General features: G+C 41.0%; 1 protein-coding gene across 2 annotated transcripts in view; it reads right to left on the bottom strand.

Moving 5' to 3' along the window:
* The window catches only part of SAMD5 (sterile alpha motif domain containing 5), a 46097-nt gene that overhangs the window by 15310 nt on the left and 9806 nt on the right, over nucleotides 1-20981 (bottom strand). The window contains exons 2-3 of one of the 2 annotated variants that reach the window (XR_006388891.1): nucleotides 11468-11553; nucleotides 3726-3802 (exon numbers count right to left, since the gene is read on the bottom strand). Coding sequence is in view for 1 of the 2 variants with exons in the window: in XM_044292219.1 (XP_044148154.1) it covers nucleotides 6196-6660 (465 nt within the window). In the remaining variant the exon portion in view is untranslated. Of the gene's footprint in view, nucleotides 1-3725; nucleotides 3803-6195; nucleotides 7434-11467; nucleotides 11554-20981 lie in introns of those variants that run through there. The other variant, XM_044292219.1, reaches the window with a different exon arrangement.

The following is a 20981-nucleotide window of genomic DNA, read 5'->3' as shown; positions in this document are numbered from 1 at the left end:
CAACACAGGAGGTAGCAGAGCTATATTTGGAGAAAGGTCTGGCTATCTTAACTAAATAGGGGAGTTCATATAAACCTAGATGAGCCAGTCACCAACCAGTATCTGTAGTCCTTTCCAGTGCATGGGGTGTGGTGGGTGCTGTTGGATGAAAGGCCCAGGTTCTTTGGAATAATGTTGAAGGGAGCAATTGGAGAAGAGTTAGATCAATGACGGTGATCAGCCATCCAAACTAAACAGCAGGATGGCTCATCAGTGGGGTGGGGCACAAGCTGTGAAGCATGCCCCATTCTGGATGGTCCTGGGTAGTCACAAATGTTGGTTACAGTGATCAATGGCTACCTGGGGGAAGGGAGTTATAGATTTTATTTTTGTACATTAAGTTGTTGTGGGCAGAAATCACACCTTTTGTGTACTGTTCAAATATGATACCCAATATGTAGGCAAAACTGTGTGTGCTGTATATACGCCATATGTGTGCCATCTAAATTGTATTACAAAGGTCAGTGAAAGAGTTTTGCAATGAAAGATAACCTAGTTTTACTATTCAGTAAACGCTATATACATGCATATATCAGCCTATTTCTTCCACAGAAGAACAGGGACCAGTATCTAAACGTGCACACTTCACAACCTATGGAAGCTTCATGCTTCTAACCCCAGCACCAATCCAGAAATCCATTGCTGCCCTACTGTTAAATGACCAGCTCCTTAAGCCGTCTCTGAAAGTTGTAATTTCTGTTTAGCAGGCAGAATTACAGCTTTACAATGAACTGAAATTCCTTACAGAAATTATGTAAGGAGCCAGTTTCTTAAATGAGAGCCAAAACACCTTGAGGGTGGATGGGGAAGAGACTATAACTGCAACGAGCATGCAGACTTCTATAATAAATGAAGTTTGTCTGTTTGACAGATTCTATTTAAGAAAATGCAAACTCTGGCTCTGCCTGTAGTTATGCTACATTTATACTGTCTAATTAGAAGCCACTATTGTCAGAATCCAGTATGCGTCCGACTATTCAGCAAAGGCATGCTGTATTCCTGACAAGACTCATTAGGTAGAAGAAGTCATTCATTAGATGAACCATGCCACAGGAGCAGACTACACTTTAAAGTCACTGCTGATTACATGCAACAAGAGATTTACGTGAAGAAATAAACAGCAGATGTTTTATTTTTATGGAATTTCCAAACCTAGTTTGCACAGTTGGTGTCTACTAAGGCAATCAATACTCTGAGAACAAAATCAGTATTGTTTTACAGCTTGAGTCTCTGGAGAACAGCTCACAAATCTCAAGTCCAACCTTCTCTGGACATAAGGCAACTGGCTGCAGAACAGACTCCTCTACCTTGTCTGCAATAAGAAACCAGACATGATAAGGGGTTTCCCAGGATTTTTTTTTATTGATAGACCGTCAATATGTGATCATCTGTCACCCAGCACCATCACCAATCAGCTGTTCTCGAGTAGCTTCAGCGCCTGCAATAGCTGCCAGCAGGGGCAGACTGGGAACTTAAAGTGGCCCTGGAAAAAATACTAAAGGTGGCCCCATTTTGTAGTTGTGTCCAAATTGATAGAAGGCAGGGCCAGCAATGCCATATTGTGGCATGTTATACCATCCCAACAGAACTAAATACCACAGTCCATCACAAAATACTGCCAGCAGCACAAGATTCGTCCCTAAATACTTCCACTGGGCGACAACCCTGGGAAATTTCCCTGTAAGGTCTATGGCCAATCCGCCCCTGGCCGCCAGAGCTACAAAGTTCCATGCATTATGTAGTGGACAGAGCTGGTTACAGCAATCATTGGAGTGACTGGAAGCAGAGCTGTAGTAACCAGCTCTGTCCACTACACAATGGACAGAGATGTAGTTCCAGCACCAGAACTACTCAGGAACAGCTGATTGGCAAAGCTGTGGAGAGTTTACCCCTGAAGATTAGACATTGGCTTCTCCTGAGGAAAGGCCATCAATACAAAATTCTGGAAAAGCCCTTAAAGCTGCACCCCTTTGGTGAAGGATATTCTCAGCAACATTTTTCCAAGGCTGCTCCCTTAAAATCTTATAGAAAAATGTGAAGGATAGGCAAACATTCATCTCTAGGTTTGCTATTCCTTTAAGGCAAATACCATCATTATGTTCTCTTCACATTAATGGTGCCATGTGACGATTCTGGTTTTTCCCTCTCCCTTCTGCATTCTACAGATAGCACAAAGTGAACGAAAACAATTAACAATACGTTTATGGAATATCAATGCTACTTGCATGAAATATTCAAATTTCCCAGGATGGAGAAGTACTGTAAATCTATCCCACTGTGCTCATGATCCCTGAAAAATGCTGCTCAAAAGACAAAGAGCTTCATTGCTGCATACGACCATCCGCTATCCTTCAGTGAATACTTTGAATAAATTTGCCTAGAGGTAAGCATTTCAATGTTGTCAGTGTTACAACCCGGTCCAGTTTTGTGTGCATAATTCTACAAATGAAAATATCAACTTGCCCTTTACAAAATATATTCTCTTTTCATGGCCAGAGGTGTAACAATCACAGTCACACGCAGTGTGACGTGACCAGATCCAGATAGGAAGAGATCCTGCTGGTGGCCACTGTCAACTCTAACTGCATCCTCACTAATTGCTAATTAAAGGGGTTGGCTGCTTTCTTATTAATATATTTCCTTAGACTTAACATGTTTATCTTCCTTTCCTATCAATTTTGCTGAAATCTTGTTTTCTTTCCCTGCTGTTCTGGTCGTAAACAAACAGGTCTCCTCCTGACATGCTCTGCAGAATCTCCATGTGACATCAAGCCCTGGTAGATCACTTGGCCAACCCTTCCATGGATCTTTCCATGCTTGTATCAATTTGCTTCTGTTGCACATGCACCAAATCCAAGAATCGGGACATGCACACCTGAAATTTTCTCAGTCCACTGCGTCCCTGTCCATTGGCTTCTACTGCCCATCTGCATGCACAGTACTAGATGGTCTATCTGAGATAGCTCTCTTAGACACTCTTGGGAGCGCTCACTGTGATGTGTGGAGAAAAGGGGAACAAAGCATGCGGGGATGTGTTGCTTCTGCTTTCAGGATGCTCAGGGACTTACAAATCATCCTCCAAAAGAAAGACAAGACCTAACACAGCTTTATTGACAGAGAAATAAAACATGTATGTCTCTTGGAATTCAAAAATAAAAAAATATATATATATCATGGTCATTGGGGCCCAAAATAGATATGTCTCCAATGTATTTAAACTTTTAAACACTGATGTACCCAGTGTTGTTACTCCGTAATGGTGCTTTCTACAGCAGTGTATTTTAAAGATATTCAGAATATGGATCTGGAGAAATTTTGGAAGGCTCCATAAATAGGAGACCCATACACTACTACAGGTGCTGTATCACCAAACCAGAAAAGACTGTATTAAATGCACATTAAAATACCATCTTTATTAGAAAACCATATTAAAACATAATAACGCAAAAAAAAATGATACAGATGAAACAAGGTAAAAAATGCCTTCCTCTGTATCACCTTGCAGGATAACAGGCTGAACTGGATGGACAGAGGTCTTTTTGAGCCTTATAAACTATGTTACTATGTGCATATAACATCATCCAGTAATACAGTAATACAGCAAATAGGCCAGTGGCTAGGATAACCACTAAAAAGTCACAACTCTGAAACCCTACATCATTGGTACAAAAGCAGCGCTCACCTACCACACAGGTGCTGTATTGCATTTGATATAACTGCAGCATAACTCATATAACATGAGGACTGATTCTTCTTATTTTCTCTTCAACATTACGTTGGTTATGTCAAGGCAAATAGAAAACAGAAATATAGTTAATTATATGTCACAGGATGCATTCCTGCTGCCATAATGAAACCAAAGAAATGTATGGCTTATGTGATAATCGCCCCCTTCTGTGTGTACAAAGACAGCACATTCCTGAACACATTTAGAATCCGAAGTAATCCATGCTGAAACCATTCGTGGAATGTGCAGAAGTACAGAGCCCTCCGCTGATTGACTCACATACTCCGCCAAGTAATGAATTACCAGATAGATAGATAGATAGATAGATAGATAGTAGATGCACAGAATAGATAGATAGATAGATAGTAGGTGCACATAATAGATAGATAGATAGTAGATGCACATGATAGATAGATAGATAGATAGATAGATAGATAGATAGATAGATAGATAGTAGATGCACATAATATATAGATAGATAGATAGATAGTAGATGCACAGAATAGATAGATAGATAGTAGATGCACAGAATAGATAGATAGATAGATAGATAGTAGATGCACATATTAGATAGATAGATAGATAGATAGATAGATAGATAGATAGATAGATAGTAGATGCACATAATAGATAGATAGATAGATAGATAGATAGATAGATAGATAGATAGTAGATGCACAGAATAGATAGATAGATAGTAGATGCACATAATAGATAGATAGATAGATAGATAGATAGATAGATAGATAGATAGATAGTAGATGCACATAATAGATAGATAGATAGTAGATGCACATAATAGATAGATAGATAGATAGATAGATAGATAGTAGATGCACATAATAGATAGATAGATAGTAGATGCACATAATAGATAGATAGATAGATAGATAGATAGATAGATAGTAGATGCACATAATAGATAGATAGATAGTAGATGCACATAATAGATAGATAGATAGATAGATAGATAGATAGATAGATAGATAGATAGATAATAGATGCACAGAATAGATAGATAGATAGTAGATGCACATAATAGATAGATAGATAGTAGATGCACAGAATAGATAGATAGATAATAGATGCACAGAATAGATAGATAGATAGTAGATGCACATAATAGATAGATAGATAGATAGATAGATAGATAGATAGATAGTAGATGCACAGAATAGATAGATAATTACATAGATTAGATAAATAGAGCTAGATAGACAGATAGTAGATACACAGGATAGATAAATAGATAGATAAAATAGATAGCTATGGATAGATAGATAGATAGATCAATAGACAGAGACAATAGACAGACAGACACAATAGATATAATATTCACACCTTTGTGTAACCATTGGAACTAGTATTTGGCGATATTAATGGTTGACCACATCACTTATCCATAGTTGTTCTCCAACAAAGGTAAACAATAAACTGAAAAAAGATTGAAATCACCCGATCCAGCTTAGAGGCAAACATTACCCAGATACCAGCAAACACTAATTTATAAGAAACAAAGAAAGAAAAGTAGAGATTTCCACATTATCCTTTATATTGAACTCAGATGCCACTCCTTACTTTCTATTGCTTCCTAAATGGCTGCATGTTACTGATTTGCAAGGCCGGCTTGTCTGTGCCTGATGTGACAGGACTTTCCCCGAGGTAAAAGAACACTGATCTCTGTAGCAAATGAAAGTTTCAAAGCCAATTATACTTAAATTGTCAACAGACCCCAAAGCTGGTGCTGAAATGACCTGCCGAGGAATAAGTGAGTGGATGACCACATCTAGTGCTCGTGGGAGACATAGACAGACAGCTCATTGTATTTAACTGTAATGAGGAAGGCGATGGAGAGCGAGGAGCTATATAGCTGTAAATAAAAACCTAAGTGCTGTCATTGGGGAAATATTACTGGTGGTTACTTCAGGTAGGGTGTGCCAACAAATCCGACTTCTCACTCACGAGTGATTTAGAGTGCCCGAGAGGAGGCACAGTAGCTATATTACCTTTATATATAATCTCGCCGTATGCCTGTACCAGACATCATCTTCATAGTCTACCATAAGTTCAGGAGCTCAGTTGAACATTCATGATGATTACAGTGAAATCTCTTGAGAAAACCACCCCGATCTAGATCACAATTTTCAACATATATTGGTGGCTTATTTGAGTCGATTGCGTCCCTCTCACATTACCTACATTGCAATTTTGGGTGGTGGTCTCAAAGAAATTTCACTGTACATAGCAACAGGTTTGCTATTCAGTGCTGAGAGACATTGCAGACAAACCAATGCACAAATATAATCACCACATCCACTGTGGGTATTCGGCTTGCATTCCCATCAGAAATATGACCAACTTTTAGACAGTGAAGAACTGCATTATAGTAAATGCCTTGCATTGACATAGTGTTATCATTCATATCTTACCTTTTTGGAGAAGGGTGGTTTACTGAGATTAACTCCATCCCGAATGAGTTTATCCCTTATCATGATCTTTAGCTTCAATTTAGGATACGTAACCAAGTTCTTACTCAGTTGACCACTTTTATTACTCCTTGAAACTGGTTTATGACCCTGCGCTTCTTTCCAAGCTTTGGTTTCATACTGCTCCACCAAGTGACTCGTGTAGATATCAGGTGTAGGAGAATCTACCTGGGGTTCTAAAGTGAAATATAATCCACTTGCAGCTTCTTTTTCCTCTTCCCTTAGTCTGTGGACTGCATCATGGATCTTCTTCCGATGCTGCTGGGTCATCACGCCGATGGCATCCAAATCAGGGTCCCCAATCTGTTTGCATACCTCCAAATCATCATACCCATTATCCACAAAGGACTCTGCATACTGAGAAAGCTGCAATGCTTTCAGCCATTCATATACTATATTTGCACACATGGTGAGTACGCTGAAGATCTTCCAGGTAGGACAAATGAGTTGCTCACTTCCAAAACATAAACGGTAAAATAAAACATCCAAAAGTTAGCATGAAAATGACCTTCCAATAAACGTCTACCGACAGCTGACTCCTCACAAGTAAACAGTGGTGAAATGGCAATGAGATACAGCACAGCGCAGGTACCCGATGCCCTGTGTCATTCTGCAGCCAGGACGTGACCAGTCCATGCACTCCCAAGAACAGAAAACAGATTGTAGATCTAGATAGTTCCTGTGTGCTTTTCCTCAATCAGATCAAGAATAAACTGATTACACTTCAGCTGTCTCCTGCTTTTACATCGCTGATACAGTGCAGGGCAGACTTCAAAGCAGGCACCACCCTGATGCCATGTTACTAAATATTTTCCAAACAAGTTAGTATTGAGCGCACACTGCTACTTTTTGATTTCCACGCTGCTCGCTGGCTTTGGTATTCCGCTCTACTATGCCAGATCAATCCTGCGAGGCTGTGTCTTCCACGCTCTTCTTAACACTTTGCTTCTCTCCTCCCGCTCTGCCTTCATCTCTGGGATGCTAGACACACTTCTTGCTCCTCCACCAGTCAATACACTCCATAAAAAAAAACAATATTGTCTCAGGTTAGTCGGGGCTTGTTGGCTTTCTTGTCCTCCAGCCACACCTTCTCTTATTTTTACAACCTGGTAGAATAGTTCCTTGTAGCTCCTGCTTGTTCCTTTCTCAATACCGGCTGCACACTATTTCTTATTTATTGTTCCAGATTACATTTGCAGCCGCTTCAGACAGAGGATTACAAGTGCAGTTCAGCCGGCAGCCTCTGCTGTGTGTGTGCATGTGGGGAGGGGACTTTGATTCAAGATTAATCTGCAAGGGAATACAGCAGGCAATTTGGCTGTGGACTGTCTGCTTCAATAAGGTTATTTGTGTCATTCACTCTTTTTAGAACCAGTCTTCTATCTCCTTTTTAATTTGTCTTGCATTCACTGCAGAAACGCTAATTATTCTTTACATTTCCTGCCTTATTCCAGTCTCATTCATACAAACAAGGAATCCTGAACCCTTTAGTGAAATGTTCTAATGTGTCAGTTATTCTGAATGGCAGAAGAAAGGAAGAATTTCACAAATATGGCTTCAGCCTTCGCCTATTGTAAAATTGTACTGACAGCAGCAGCTTGATATAAGCCGGAAACTTGTATCTAAACACACTCAGTAAACAGTTCCATCCCAAGAAATTGCAGCAATGTATGCATTCTACAATGATGGAATATACAGTTATGTTCAAAATAATAGCAGTCAGACATCACTAACCTGATCAATCACTGTTTTTGGTAGAAATTATATTTCAACATGGCAAATGATTTAATAGCAGGTGTAGTAGAGCAATAGAAATCCAACAGACCCAACACTCATGACATGCATGCTGCTGATTCTGTGTAATTGAATCACTAATTGAAAGGGGCATGTTCAGAATAATAGCAGTGTGCAGTTCAATGAGTGAGGTCATTCATTCTTTGAAAAACAGGTGGCAATTATTGCCCTTATTCAAGGAAGGAAGGCAGCAAATGTTGTACATGCTGGTTACAGTGCATTTCTCTCTGAAATTCTGAGTAAAATGGGTCATTCCAGACATTGTTCAGAAGAACAGCGAATCTTGATTAAAAAGTTGATTGGAGATGGGAAAACATATAAAGAAGTGCAGAAAATGATAGGCTGCTCAGCTAAAATGATCGCAAATGCGTTAAAATGGCAACCAAAATCTGAAAGACATGGAAGAAAGCGAAAAACTACCATTCAAATGGATAGAAGAATAGCCAGAATGGCAAGGACTCAGCCAACAATCAGCTCCAGGAAGATCAAAGAAGGTCTAAAGTTACCTGTGAGTACTGTTAGAAGACACCTATGTGAAGCCAGGCTATCTGAAAGAAGCCCCCGCAAATTCCCACTGTTGAAAAAGACATGTGCTGAAGAGGTTACAATTTTCCAAAGAGCACATTGACTGGCCTAAAGAGACATTTTGTGCACTGATGAAAGTAAGTTTGTTCTTTTTGGGTCTAGTGGCCGGAGACAGTTTGTCAGACGACCCCCAAACGCTGAATTCAAGCCATAGTATGTTGTGAAGACAGTGAAGCATGGTGGCACAAGCATCATGATATGGGGATGTTTCTCATACTACGGTGTTGGGCCTATTTATCGCATACCATGGTTAATGGATCAGTTTGAATACATCAGAATACTTGAAGAGGTCATGCTGCCTTATGCTGAAGAGGAAATGCCTTTGAAATGGGTGTTCAACAAGACAACGACCCCAAACACACCAGTAAACGTGCAACATCTTGGATCCAGACCAACAAGATTGACCTTATGGAGTGGCCAGCCCAATCCCTGGATCTTAATCCAATAAAAAACTTGTAGGGTGACATCAAAAATGCAGTTTCTGAGGCAAAACCAAGAAATAGAGAACTGTGGAATGTAGTCCAATCATCCTGGGCTGGAATACCTGTTCACAGGTGCCAGAAGTTGGTTGACTCCATGCAACACAGATGTACAGCAGTTCTCAGAAACAGTGGTTATACAACTAAATATTACTTAAGTGATTCAAAGGAAAGCTAAATCTTCAAACATTTTTCAGTTTATATAGTGAATGCTTGAGTTTGTAAAGAAGAATACAAACACTGCTATTTTTTTGAACAGTCTAATATTCACTTTTCTTCATTTTTTTTTAGAGGAACAGCACAAATTTGATATATTTTTCTTCATGTTTTGATTTGGAATAGAATGTGTAGTGTTCCCAATCCATTTGTGTATGGAAATAAAAGCTATTAGAAGGATTTTGAGCTTTATTCACTTTTGTAAACACACTGCTATTATTTTGAACACGGTATAGTGTTCTAGTCATAAATGACATCCAGTGCAAACTGCAGCTTTAAAGGGTGTCTGCCAGCAGTTTTGACCATGCTAAACTGCTGACTGCATTAGGTTGCAGCTGGGAAAAGCAGTACAAACATACCGTTTGTGGAGTAATCATCAGGAGTAGTGAGTACCCAGGGTCGGGGAGTCACCATGATGTGATAAGGACCCTGCATTGAGCTGCTTGACAGAGCCTTTCCTCTGGTTCCTGGTTGGATACTACGTCTGTCACTCAGGGCAGAGACAAGGGAATGTGAAGCAGCTCAATGCAGACAGCACTTTACAGTGAATCCTGGCAGAATAAAACCTTGCTTACACAATAAGGCTCCATTCACACATCCGCAATTCCATTCCATATTTTGCGGAATGGAATTGCGGACCCATTTATTTCTATGCAGTGCAATTTCCATATTGCAATAAACATGATCTAGTCTCAGAACAGAAAGAGAGAATAAAAGAAGATAGAAAAAGGGTTGATTCCTTCAGGGGCAGACTGGCCATATTGGGCTGATGACTAGGGGGATGCCCAAATGCTCCTCCCGGCACTGGCTTGGTACATAACGATCTTATGCTCTCATCATTAGGTATTTATGTGCCTGGCCGGTGGCTGCAGGTGCTCCCCTGAATTCTACTGCATAGCCATCCATAGGACTGTGATACAGTTGGAGACTGCAGAGGGGGTCGCAGTATTTTGTGTCACATTGTGTTATTTGGTTCTGCTTGGGCAATATTTTGTGCTGCACTGTGGTATTGCTTGCCCTACCTACTTCTGTTGGCTCTGCCTACTTGTGTTGCCACACCTACAACATGGGGCCACTTCTAGGTTTTCTCCAGGGCGCCGTCATGTGTATCTTTTAAAGTGGCATTTCCATCTCAGCCTGTGGTATGCAGAAGCCAGAGGTGTTCAGGGTTAGGCCTCATGCACACGACCATGCCGTTTTTGGCGGTCCGCAAACTGTGGATCCGCAAAAAACTGAAGACGCCTGTGTTGCCTTCCGCAATTTGCGGAACTGAACGGGCGCCAGCAATATAAATGCCTATTCTTGTCCGCAAAGTGGACATTTAATATTTTTTGGGCGGGGCCGCGGAACAGAGCCATGGATGCAGACAGCATGGATGCAGAATGGGTCCGCATCCGAGCCGCCGAAACGGTGGCTCGAATGCAGACCCAAACAACGGTCGTGTGCACGAGGCCTTGCAGAAACAGCAGAACTGCTATGGTTCGCTGTTCACGTAACTCCTATAAAGGCGAAGGGCACAGCTCACTATGATTTGCTGTTCTCGTGTCTCACATTCCCTTCAATAAGAGTTGTGGAAATAGAGTAGCACAGTCGGCTCATCTGTTTCAATTACCATGGCCGTCACATAGGACGGATAGTCTGATCTCAGCTGTAAATAAATATAGGAATAAACCTTTAAGTTCACTACATGTTCTTTATAGACACAATTTGAATTATTCTGCTAATAATGTACTAATGTAAATGCACCAGGATTTTGGTGTAACTTGGGCCCAAAAAAGTTCTGCATGCAGGACTTTTTTTTCCATCTAAAATAACAGATCTCTGATGGAAATGGCTAAAACGAATACCAAATGTGCATAACTGAGCATAATCGATGCTTAAAATACAGGATCCCTTTTTTTTTCCTTTTGACGAATCAGAAGAACGAAAAGTAAACGGTGATGTGAACTCAGCCTTAACGATTTTAACCCACACATGCTGCTTCCTCAATAGCTGTCAACATTTTATTTTCATGGTGTTTCTATAGCAAGCCTTATAAAAGTTCCATGGCTGACACACGTTTTCCCATTTTCTCTATGTATAGGATGTGACACTTGTTTGTGACCTTATAATAGAACATGACGCCTTTAACAAAAGGATACGATATATTATTTACTGTGTCATTCCAAGTGGGTAATGTTGGAGAAAGACATGCCAGCACAGAGGACCTCTGTATCTCCTGGCATCACTGTGGAAAGAAATGCAGAGTCAGAGTCTAGACATTCTCATGTAGCCATTCATGCCCATACTCATCTATTTGTTAATGCAATGCGGTGCTGTCAGCTCTTGTAGTGTTCTAGACTACTGTACAGTATAATGAATAGAGTGCACCAGGCAAATGCCAGGTTAATGACAAATGTTTCTAAAATAGTTCCCCCAAAATCTCACCCTGGATTGTTTACACAGAAAATTTAAAGGGATTTTCCAAGATTTTATTATTGATGGCCTATCCATATGATGCCCATTCCCCAGCCCCCTGCCGATCAGTTGTTTGAAGATGCCTCCTCACAGTTCACCAGCTACAGCATCGTACGTTGTATAGCGGCTGAATAGGACTGAGCTAGTCTTTGTATGTAGAATGAAATATAAGTATTCTACCCAAGCTAATATTAACCCCAGGGGTTCTACATTATTATTATTGCCCAATAATCTGCAGAAGCAGACTCCCTGTACACATTTATATTGCTTTAATACATGTGGCACATGTTGGAAAACTCCTTGGGGGACATTTATCATAGCCCAGCAGCATACGCCGTGCTATAAAACCAGGCCCGCTGCTGGATGCTGTGCCTAATTTATGACAAGGTGTGCACCTCGTAGCATCCGGCAGTCCGTGCACCTCAACTGAAATCTACGCCAGCCCCTTCTATTCCAGTAGATTTCAGTATTCTTGTATGCCACTTTTTTGGCATAGATAAATGCACCTGGGCTGCTGGCGCTGGCCTACTCCACCCTCACCATGCCCCCTTTTAAGGAAAGTGGCAAGAACGTCAGAGGAACGCTACTTGCACAAAACATTTTGCGCACGTGGGTCCAAAAAAATACACACAACTTTTTCACACCACAAAAGTGGTGTAGATTTATGATAAATGTAGTAAGCACTTTTGATAGCTGGGAGCATCTAGTATCCTTTCTGATGATTTCATCCAGTCTTTGGAATGCTCTTACCATTAGCCTGCCTATGGCCAACCATACACAGCTATTGCAATTTGCATAAAACGCAACAGGATACCTTAAAGTAGAACTCCCACAAACAATTTTCATTCTCTGAACCGGTTAGAAAGGCACATAGTATAATCTGTAGTGAATGTAATCTTCCCATCGGCGACTGTATAGTGAGTTATCCCCTCCCTTCTAATTGTAGCTGTGTCATGTGACCAGCACTCTGATGTCCAGCTCACAGGACAGGAAGTGAGTTATTTCTCTATTCATTCCTAAGAGACTGAGAGTGAGGCTCCCATAGGAATACATAGATAAGCGTACTTCCTGTCCACACATAAGATGCTGTGTCAGTTGGAGAGTCTGATTGCTGGTCATATGACACAGCTGAGAAGCAGAAGGGAGGAGATAACTCACAAATACAGACACTGGTAAGGCTACCTTCACACTCACGTTTGGTGCGGATCCGTCATCGATCTGCACAGACAGATCTGTTCAGATAATACAACCGTCTGCATCCATTCAGAGCGGATCAGTTTGTATTATCTTTAACATAGTCAAGACGGATCTATCTTGAACACCATTAAAAGTCAATGGAGGACGGATCCGTTTTCTATTGTGCCAGATTGTGTCAGTGAAAACGGATCCATCCCCATTGACTTACATTGTGCGTCAGAACGGATCTGTTTGGCACAGTTTCGTCAGACGGACACCAAAACGCTACACACAGCGTTTTGGTGTCCGCCTCCAGACCAGAATGGAGACGGAACGGAGGCCAACTGATACATTCTGAGCAGATCCTTTTCCATTCAGAATGCATTAGAGCAAAACTGATCTGTTTTGGACCGCTTGTGAGAGTCCTGCACGGATCTCACAAGTGGAAAGCCAAAACGCCAGTGTGAAAGTAGCCTAAGAAGATTACATTCAGTAAAGATTACATCATGTACCTTTCTAGCAGGTCAGAGAATATTTTTTTTTGCAGGAGTTCTTCTTTAAAGAGGTTGTCCAGGCTTTTACTATCGATGACTTATCCTCAGGGTAGGTCATCAATATCAGATCAGCGGGGGTCTGACACCCAGCAACCCTGCCGATCAGTTGTATGAGGACATGGCGCGCGCAGTGCCTACGTGCCATCTCCCTGCTCTATTACTGTCCACCGCGGCTGTCGATGGTCTTTGTGGTATATGTGGTATTAAGGTTACAATCAGTTTAGTCAATATTGTCCTAATAAAATGGAGAAAACTTATTTTTTACAATCTGTCCACAAGCTTTTCACTGTTAAGTGGCATGATAAAGTTACAATTACATCATATATTGGAAGAAAATATATACACCTGTGCATTATGACTGGCCAACTAGATGTCATAGGATTCTTATCAGTCATACATGAACATTGAATATGATTCAATGATTAAAAAACAAACAAACTAAAAAAACCCGGTGATATGTGACAAAGACAGAATCCAGTAGATATCAGACCCATTAATTAGAGAAAATAATAGAGATGGACATATACTGTATATGTGTTCATTCTCTCACTAAATTGATAGGTTTACCAATCTATAAGGATGTTAAGAATGACATGTAATGAGGACAAGCTTCTTTTATTTTGCTATACACATACAATAATATCTCAGGTAAATGAGTATAAAGTAAGAAAGTCATCACACATGCCACAAAAAAGTACCTAGTTCTACATATAATTCTTTTAAGACATATGAGCCTATCTTGGGCCATGTTTACTTGGCAAAATGCTCATTTTGCAAAATTAGAGCCTGGTCAGAAGTGTAACCAACATCTAAAACCTGGTTGTTGTTTTGTTTTTTTTTTTGTTTTTTTTGGGGGGGGGGGGGGATTTTGTAATTTTTCATCTTAGTTTGGCATGTATTTGAAAACATATTAGAATTTTCTTGAATTGCATTTTATGGGAATATTTTATGTACTTTAATGTATTTTAGGACTTTCCCTTTGACTTTAATGGAGTATGCAGTGTAAAATATACTTCAAACAGGTGATATGCACACTGTTAAATGGGTAAGGCACTGTGAAGGCCACTGGTACACTGGTAAGGGAACAGGGTGCTTTAGAGGTCACTGTTAAAGGGGTGGGTGCTGTGAAGGTCACTGTTAAGGGGGCAGGGTGCTGTGGACGTCACAGCTAAAGGGAGTGGTGCACTGTGGATGTCACAGTTAAGGGAACGGACACTGTGGAGGTCACTGTTAAAGGGGCATGGCACTGTGAAAGTAACTGTTATGGGGGACACTGTGAGTATCTTTTAACCACCCACACAAACATACATGAAATAGAGGCAACATACCCAAGCGAAGCCGGGTCATTCTACTAGTACCTAGTAATAGGCAGACAATCCCTGTTCTGTAAATATCACTTTTCAGCAGTCATCTTAATATCATTACAAACATGATTGTAATGACAGATAAAATTGCAATGACAAATTCCAATGACAGATAAAGCTTGTATGTAATCGTATACACTGCAACAGTCACCCAATAGCTAAAATAAATAAAGAGTTCTACAAAAAGTTTATATCCCCAGACTTAGACTTGAATGTTCAAAGGGGTTTTCACCAATTTAGTTCTGCCCCATAGCATGTATGACCTAATACAAGAGTCATATCTGCTTCTGCTCCGGTCCAGAGCCATCTTCTGGTCCCTGGCTTACTCATTTCCGTCCAGGTTAAGGACATGTTTAACTGCCCTGCAGCACATGTGACCAGAAGGTGGGCGAACGGGAGCCCTGAAGGAGCAGGTAAATATGCCTTTTTCATTTTGTCATGCTCACTTCGGGGCATAACTAAATAGTAAAGATTCCTTTAAAGGGAACCTGTCACCAGGATTTTGTGTATAGAGCTGAGGACATGGGTTGCTAGATGACCGCTAGCACATCCGTAATACCCAGTCCCCATAGCTCTGTGTGCTTTTATTGTGTAAAAAAACAACGATTTGATACATATGCAAATTAACCTGAGATGAGTCCTTTATGTGAGAGGAGTCAGGGACAGGACTCATCTCAGGTTAATTTGCATATGTATCAAATCGTTTTTTTTACACAATAAAAGCACACAGAGCTATGGGGACTGGGTATTGCGAATGTACTAGCGACCATCTAGCAACCCATGTCCTCAGCACTATACCCAAAATACCGGTGACAGGTTCCCTTTAAGTCTATTCAGCCAGTAGCTTTACAAACTAAGCAAAATATCTATGCTATGCCAGCACTATATACTATAAAAAGGATACCATATGGACAGGAAAGGGTGGAAAGATTTTATATAGCTGATGCCCTTCCTTACTAGTGTTTATTGCTCTCACACACAGCCAGTTATTGTAAATTCTCTGGTCTTTAGCACTTGCTGGCCATGGAACTATAAAACCTTATTTCTATGTTTCAGTTTTATAGACAGTAATAGGAAAGTGGGATCAATATTTAAGAGGTCAGAACTCATTTTGTATATTGAGATCATACCGTACTGCCAGATATGCCATTATACGATTTCATTTCTACCTCTAGAGCCATAAAGAAATGGTCTGCTATTAACCTCGCTTGTGTTTTTTTAGCCAGGAAATTGTACAAGCCTATTGCATTCTGCATGTTCACATTTAGTATATGATCGCCTGATTTAAAAAGGCAAACTGAAATTGTGTCTTTAACCTTGTGTGTGACTTGTAGCAATCTATGTTTTTATACTTATATTTTATGATTAATTTAACTGCAACACTTTTAGGAAATATCACTTTTTTTTTGCTATACAGAGACAAATACGGGATATCGTTCTGTGCTTTAAAGTCAATATTATATTCAATGGTACATTTCTGAATACTTGTAAGAGCCATATGGTCACAGATGGAATAAGCACTATAAACGTAAATTAGAACTAAAAGTCTCAGTATGCTCTAAAACGTTATGTATAATATCTTAGGAGCAGCACAATTAATAAGGAAGGTCAAACATCTACAAAAATACAAATCAGTCACTAATACAACGGATTTATCACCAATAAAAACAAAACAAAAAACAAAAACCTTTTATTGGGGAATTGTGTCCCATTGAGTGCAGGGCAACCGATGAATGCATCAAGCGGCAGTTCTTGGTTGTAATGATTGGTGAAGTACTGCAGGATTGGTTTTGGAGTTGTTAAATATCAGAATATTTCCAAAGTTTGAATTCACAAATAAAATATTATTATTACGAATATCATATTGTTTAACATTGCACTTATAAAACGTGGAGGAGAGACCCCATTCTGCTTGGGTCACTGTGAATATTATTTTGCCCTATATTTGTCTTTGTACTGTCAATATTCCAGATATTTCCGTATTGATCTGCAAAGGAAACATTCTATTGTGTTGATTTTCTAGAAATAAAAACATATCATGGGCTTACAGTGCCCTCTACTGGCCAAGAACTATTACTAATGCTAACTTAGATCAGTTATTATTCATTTTCGGTTCTTCTGACAAATCAGAAGAATGGAAAGCTAAATGCAGATGTGAAATAGCCCTAAGGATTGGTTCACATCAGATTTGTGAGTCCGGTAGCCTGATCCAGCAGAGGATCAGGCTACCGGTGTTCATTATATCTTGCATTGCCAGATTCAACCGTGTACCACTGAATACCCTTTGACCATAATGGAATCTGGCAGTGATTCTGGCAGCTGGCTTCCGACATAAATGCCTGTTTTCAGCCAGACAAAAAGTGTTGCAGCAATGTTTTTGTCCAGCCGGCAGCTGCCATTTATGCTGGAAGAAGCTACAGGAACAGCCTGCTGAATGTCTGACCGCAACTATGAAAGTAGCCTTGATAGAAAAAGGAAATTCATTTAAATATAGTAATTGTAATAGTTAATATCTAAATTCACAAGTTCACATCACTGTTGTTTTTTCATTATTCCTGCTCCATCAGAGGAACAGAAAAATGGGGGGAAAAAATGATCTGTTTTAATCACTGTTTATTTGAATGGGTCACTCTGAGCATCATTTGTGCTCAGTTTGCCTCAGTTTAGGTCAGCTCCATCAGGTTTCACTTATTTTTTACATGGAAAAAAAAAAGTCCTGATGCCCAAAATAAAACATCATTTAATGCATTTCTATCTCTAATGGAACAGAAATAAGAAAAGCAAAGTACTTATGCGAACTTAGCCACGGGTAAAGTCCTTTTTCACTAATTGAGCCCCTTATTACTGCAGATATTCTCCATTGACTTTATAGGGCAAATTATGCATGTTAAAGGGGATATTAATTATTGATATTTATGCAAATCTCGATAATTAATATTCATAAATAGGCGTAATCGTCTGGTGATGACTCCGCCTATTTATGCCTTAAGAATAACAATTTACAGCTGATTACCTTAGTCTAATCACCAACTACACTTACTGCATGCGCCTTACTGACTACCGCTAGTACTCACACGTTATACAATAGATACAAATGACACAGTATTTATTAATACACAAGTAATACAGTGCCAACAATATGCTACCTCCACAGCAGCGATTCCTTGTAATTATAAAGGAATTATAGGTTTATAACTATATATATCTATAAACAGATGGATAGATATATATTGTTATAACAATGCACAATAATATAGATACACACACTAATACAATACACTAACACGGCACTGACTACACTAACGCAGTCCCAAATCCACCCCAAGATCTAACTAGTATCAATGACCATACACATTCATACACCTTAACGGTCGCCCACCCAAGCCTGACTATATACTATCCCTAAGGGGGCGAATCAGGGGTTATTACATAAACTGTGCTGCTGGGGTAAGCAGGACAGTTGCGGGGGTAGAGACACCGGGGAACAGGGGACGTTAATACCGGGGATATCAGGACCTGGGTCAAGGGAAAATGAGGGTTACCAGGGGTATAAGAGATGAGGGTATATTATGGGAGGGCAACAAGGTATGGGGGGAAATAAGGGATATAGTGTAGGGCAGTCTATAGGGTTAGGAGGGTTTATAGGGGGGTAGGTAGGGTATAGGAGGGTGGCGTTGGTGGTATAGGGGGGGTAGGTAGGGTATAGGAGGGTGGATTATATAGGGGGTGTAGGTAGGGTATAGGAGGGAGGAATATATATATCGTTGGTGGTATAGAGGGGGGGGTTGATACTTATGGTTTCTCTGCTCGTTGTCCAGGGGGGCTCGTTTTGTCCAGGGATGATCCTCTTAATGCCGGTGGTCGTTCTGACTACTGCAGCGTAGCGCTGCTGGACTATTTAAGTCCAGCAGCGCTCGCTCCCGAGGCCGCCCGTCCCGCGGCGCGCATGCGCGCCGTCGGCCCGAACACGTGGGCCGGCGCGGTGATATGACGTCACCGCGCCGGCCCGCGCCTCCCAGAGCGCGCTTCTAGGCGGAGGATTCCTTTGATCCTCCGCCTGTAGTCCCCTGCATACCTCGCGGCGCGATAATTATTGCGCCGGAGGTATGCAGATAACAGAGGGAGGGATGTTTGTTTCCCTCTCTCTGTTATGTTAACTATCCCCAGCAGCTGGGGATAGTTAAATACCAAAAGGCATCGGATCTCTATTGATCCCATGCCTTTTGATGTCACCAGAGGCTGGACATGATTGTCCAGCCAGCTGGTGACCTTCCTCATCCCCTGCAGGGATGCAGGAGGAGGGGGGGGGGGTCACATATTGTCTGATACTATATGTGTATGGATGCTTGGGGCACATCCATACACATATATATCTATATACATATATATATATTTATCTAAATACATATGTGTATATTCATTGATGTTTGGGGCACATCCATGAATATACAGCTATACACAGGGCACAAATATTAAGCCCATCCATACCTGTATCTGTACATATACACGGAGATGCAGGCCGAAAAGGGGCCTATATACATCTCCGTGCATATCCACAGATCCCACCCGGACGAGCCCATGGACAAGGGCTAATATATATGTATATATGTCAAGGCATACATACATATATATTTAAATATGACATTTCCCTCAACAATCCCCCTGTTGTCGGGAATACGACAATAAACATTTTGGGGGAAGGGTTGGGAGGCATTTGCCTCCTCAATCGTAGCCTTGGTGACAGTTCAGGGAGGACTAAAGTAATCTGACTCTTAGGTACCTAGACATCACTCATCGTGTATAACATCTCCATCCTGCCTCTCATTAAAAGGTCTCCATCCACCGAATACACCATCTTCGTCTCCTTGGATAACTTTCTTGGTATCTTATGATCTTTAGGTGACAGCCACTCCCAAACTCCGGAACGGCTTCACCCTTGCAGTCTTTTGATCACTCCACTCAGCGACCGTGTATGGTCTTTTCTTTCTCTTTACCAGTGTTGCTTTCCCGGCGTCAGTCCCCCGCAATGTCAGTGCCAGTCCTTCGGTGTCAGTCACTCCCAATGATTCTGGAATGACTTTACCCTTATGTAGCACCTCCTTCTGGGGTACTGACGGCTGTAGGTTGGCCTTTTAAATTATCTTGATTGAAGACTTAGTTGTTCGAGAGGTTCTCCCATGGACAGATACGTAGATATTTATAAGGCAGGACAGAGTTTCTGGTGCGGGGTGATGTCATAGTACCTAAATTCTAACCGCGGGAAGGAACCCCGCACTACCACCATTCAGTCCAACCCTTACAAAAAGTCACCATTGTCGATGTTAAAGTGGCAAATGCTTTGGTAATGAGGGGCCTGACCCTAGGGAATCTACTCTTCCCCACTCACGCAAACAGGTCCCATCCCTCCCCATACAGCCTAATTCAATTTAGTGTGTACCCATAGAGGCTCCAGCAACCTGGCCTATCTTTCTACACCTCCAAAGATGCCGGTAGTTAACAGACTTCCGTGTCATTGGGAAATGACTATAGGAAGCAAGTGTGCGTTCAACCATAATGTAGTATGGCCGTCGCACAATTGCACCCAGAGCCTCCACGGGCACACAAGGAACTCACAGGCTTATCATCAATATGAATCTATACACAGTATAACGGTTACAGAGTGGCCTAGGATACATCCCGAACCCTTATATGAAACTCTACTATATTATAACACACATATATATATAATGCTATGAGGTTACAGAATGTCCTTTGGATTTTCATCCCGATCCTCATAGGAAACAGTATGTCCATTCAGTCTCTGGCTTCAGGACTTTGTTGGAGCTAAGTCCTGAGCCTCCTACGATTGACTTCATGAAGCTCTGTCTGGTTCTGGTTTAGTTGGTCCGCAAGTCTCTTGACCCTCCTGTAGATTAGACACAGTCCCGTGTACATGATGATTACCAGAACCAGAAGAACTATCACCGGGTGTATCAATAGATTAAAGAAGGATGTTGCCTTGGGGCTGTAGCCGAACAGGCTTTCCCACCAGGAAACTTTGGAGTCTTTGTCCAAGGCGGTAGTGATTGCCGTTATTTTGTTCTTGTCGTGGGTCAGTTGGATGG

The sequence above is a fragment of the Bufo gargarizans genome, chromosome 4 (assembly GCF_014858855.1).
Source record: "Bufo gargarizans isolate SCDJY-AF-19 chromosome 4, ASM1485885v1, whole genome shotgun sequence".
In the NCBI taxonomy this organism is placed as follows: Eukaryota; Metazoa; Chordata; class Amphibia; order Anura; family Bufonidae; genus Bufo; species Bufo gargarizans.
The sequence above is the reverse complement of the archived record's forward strand: the minus strand, read 5'-3'. Positions and strand labels throughout refer to the sequence as shown.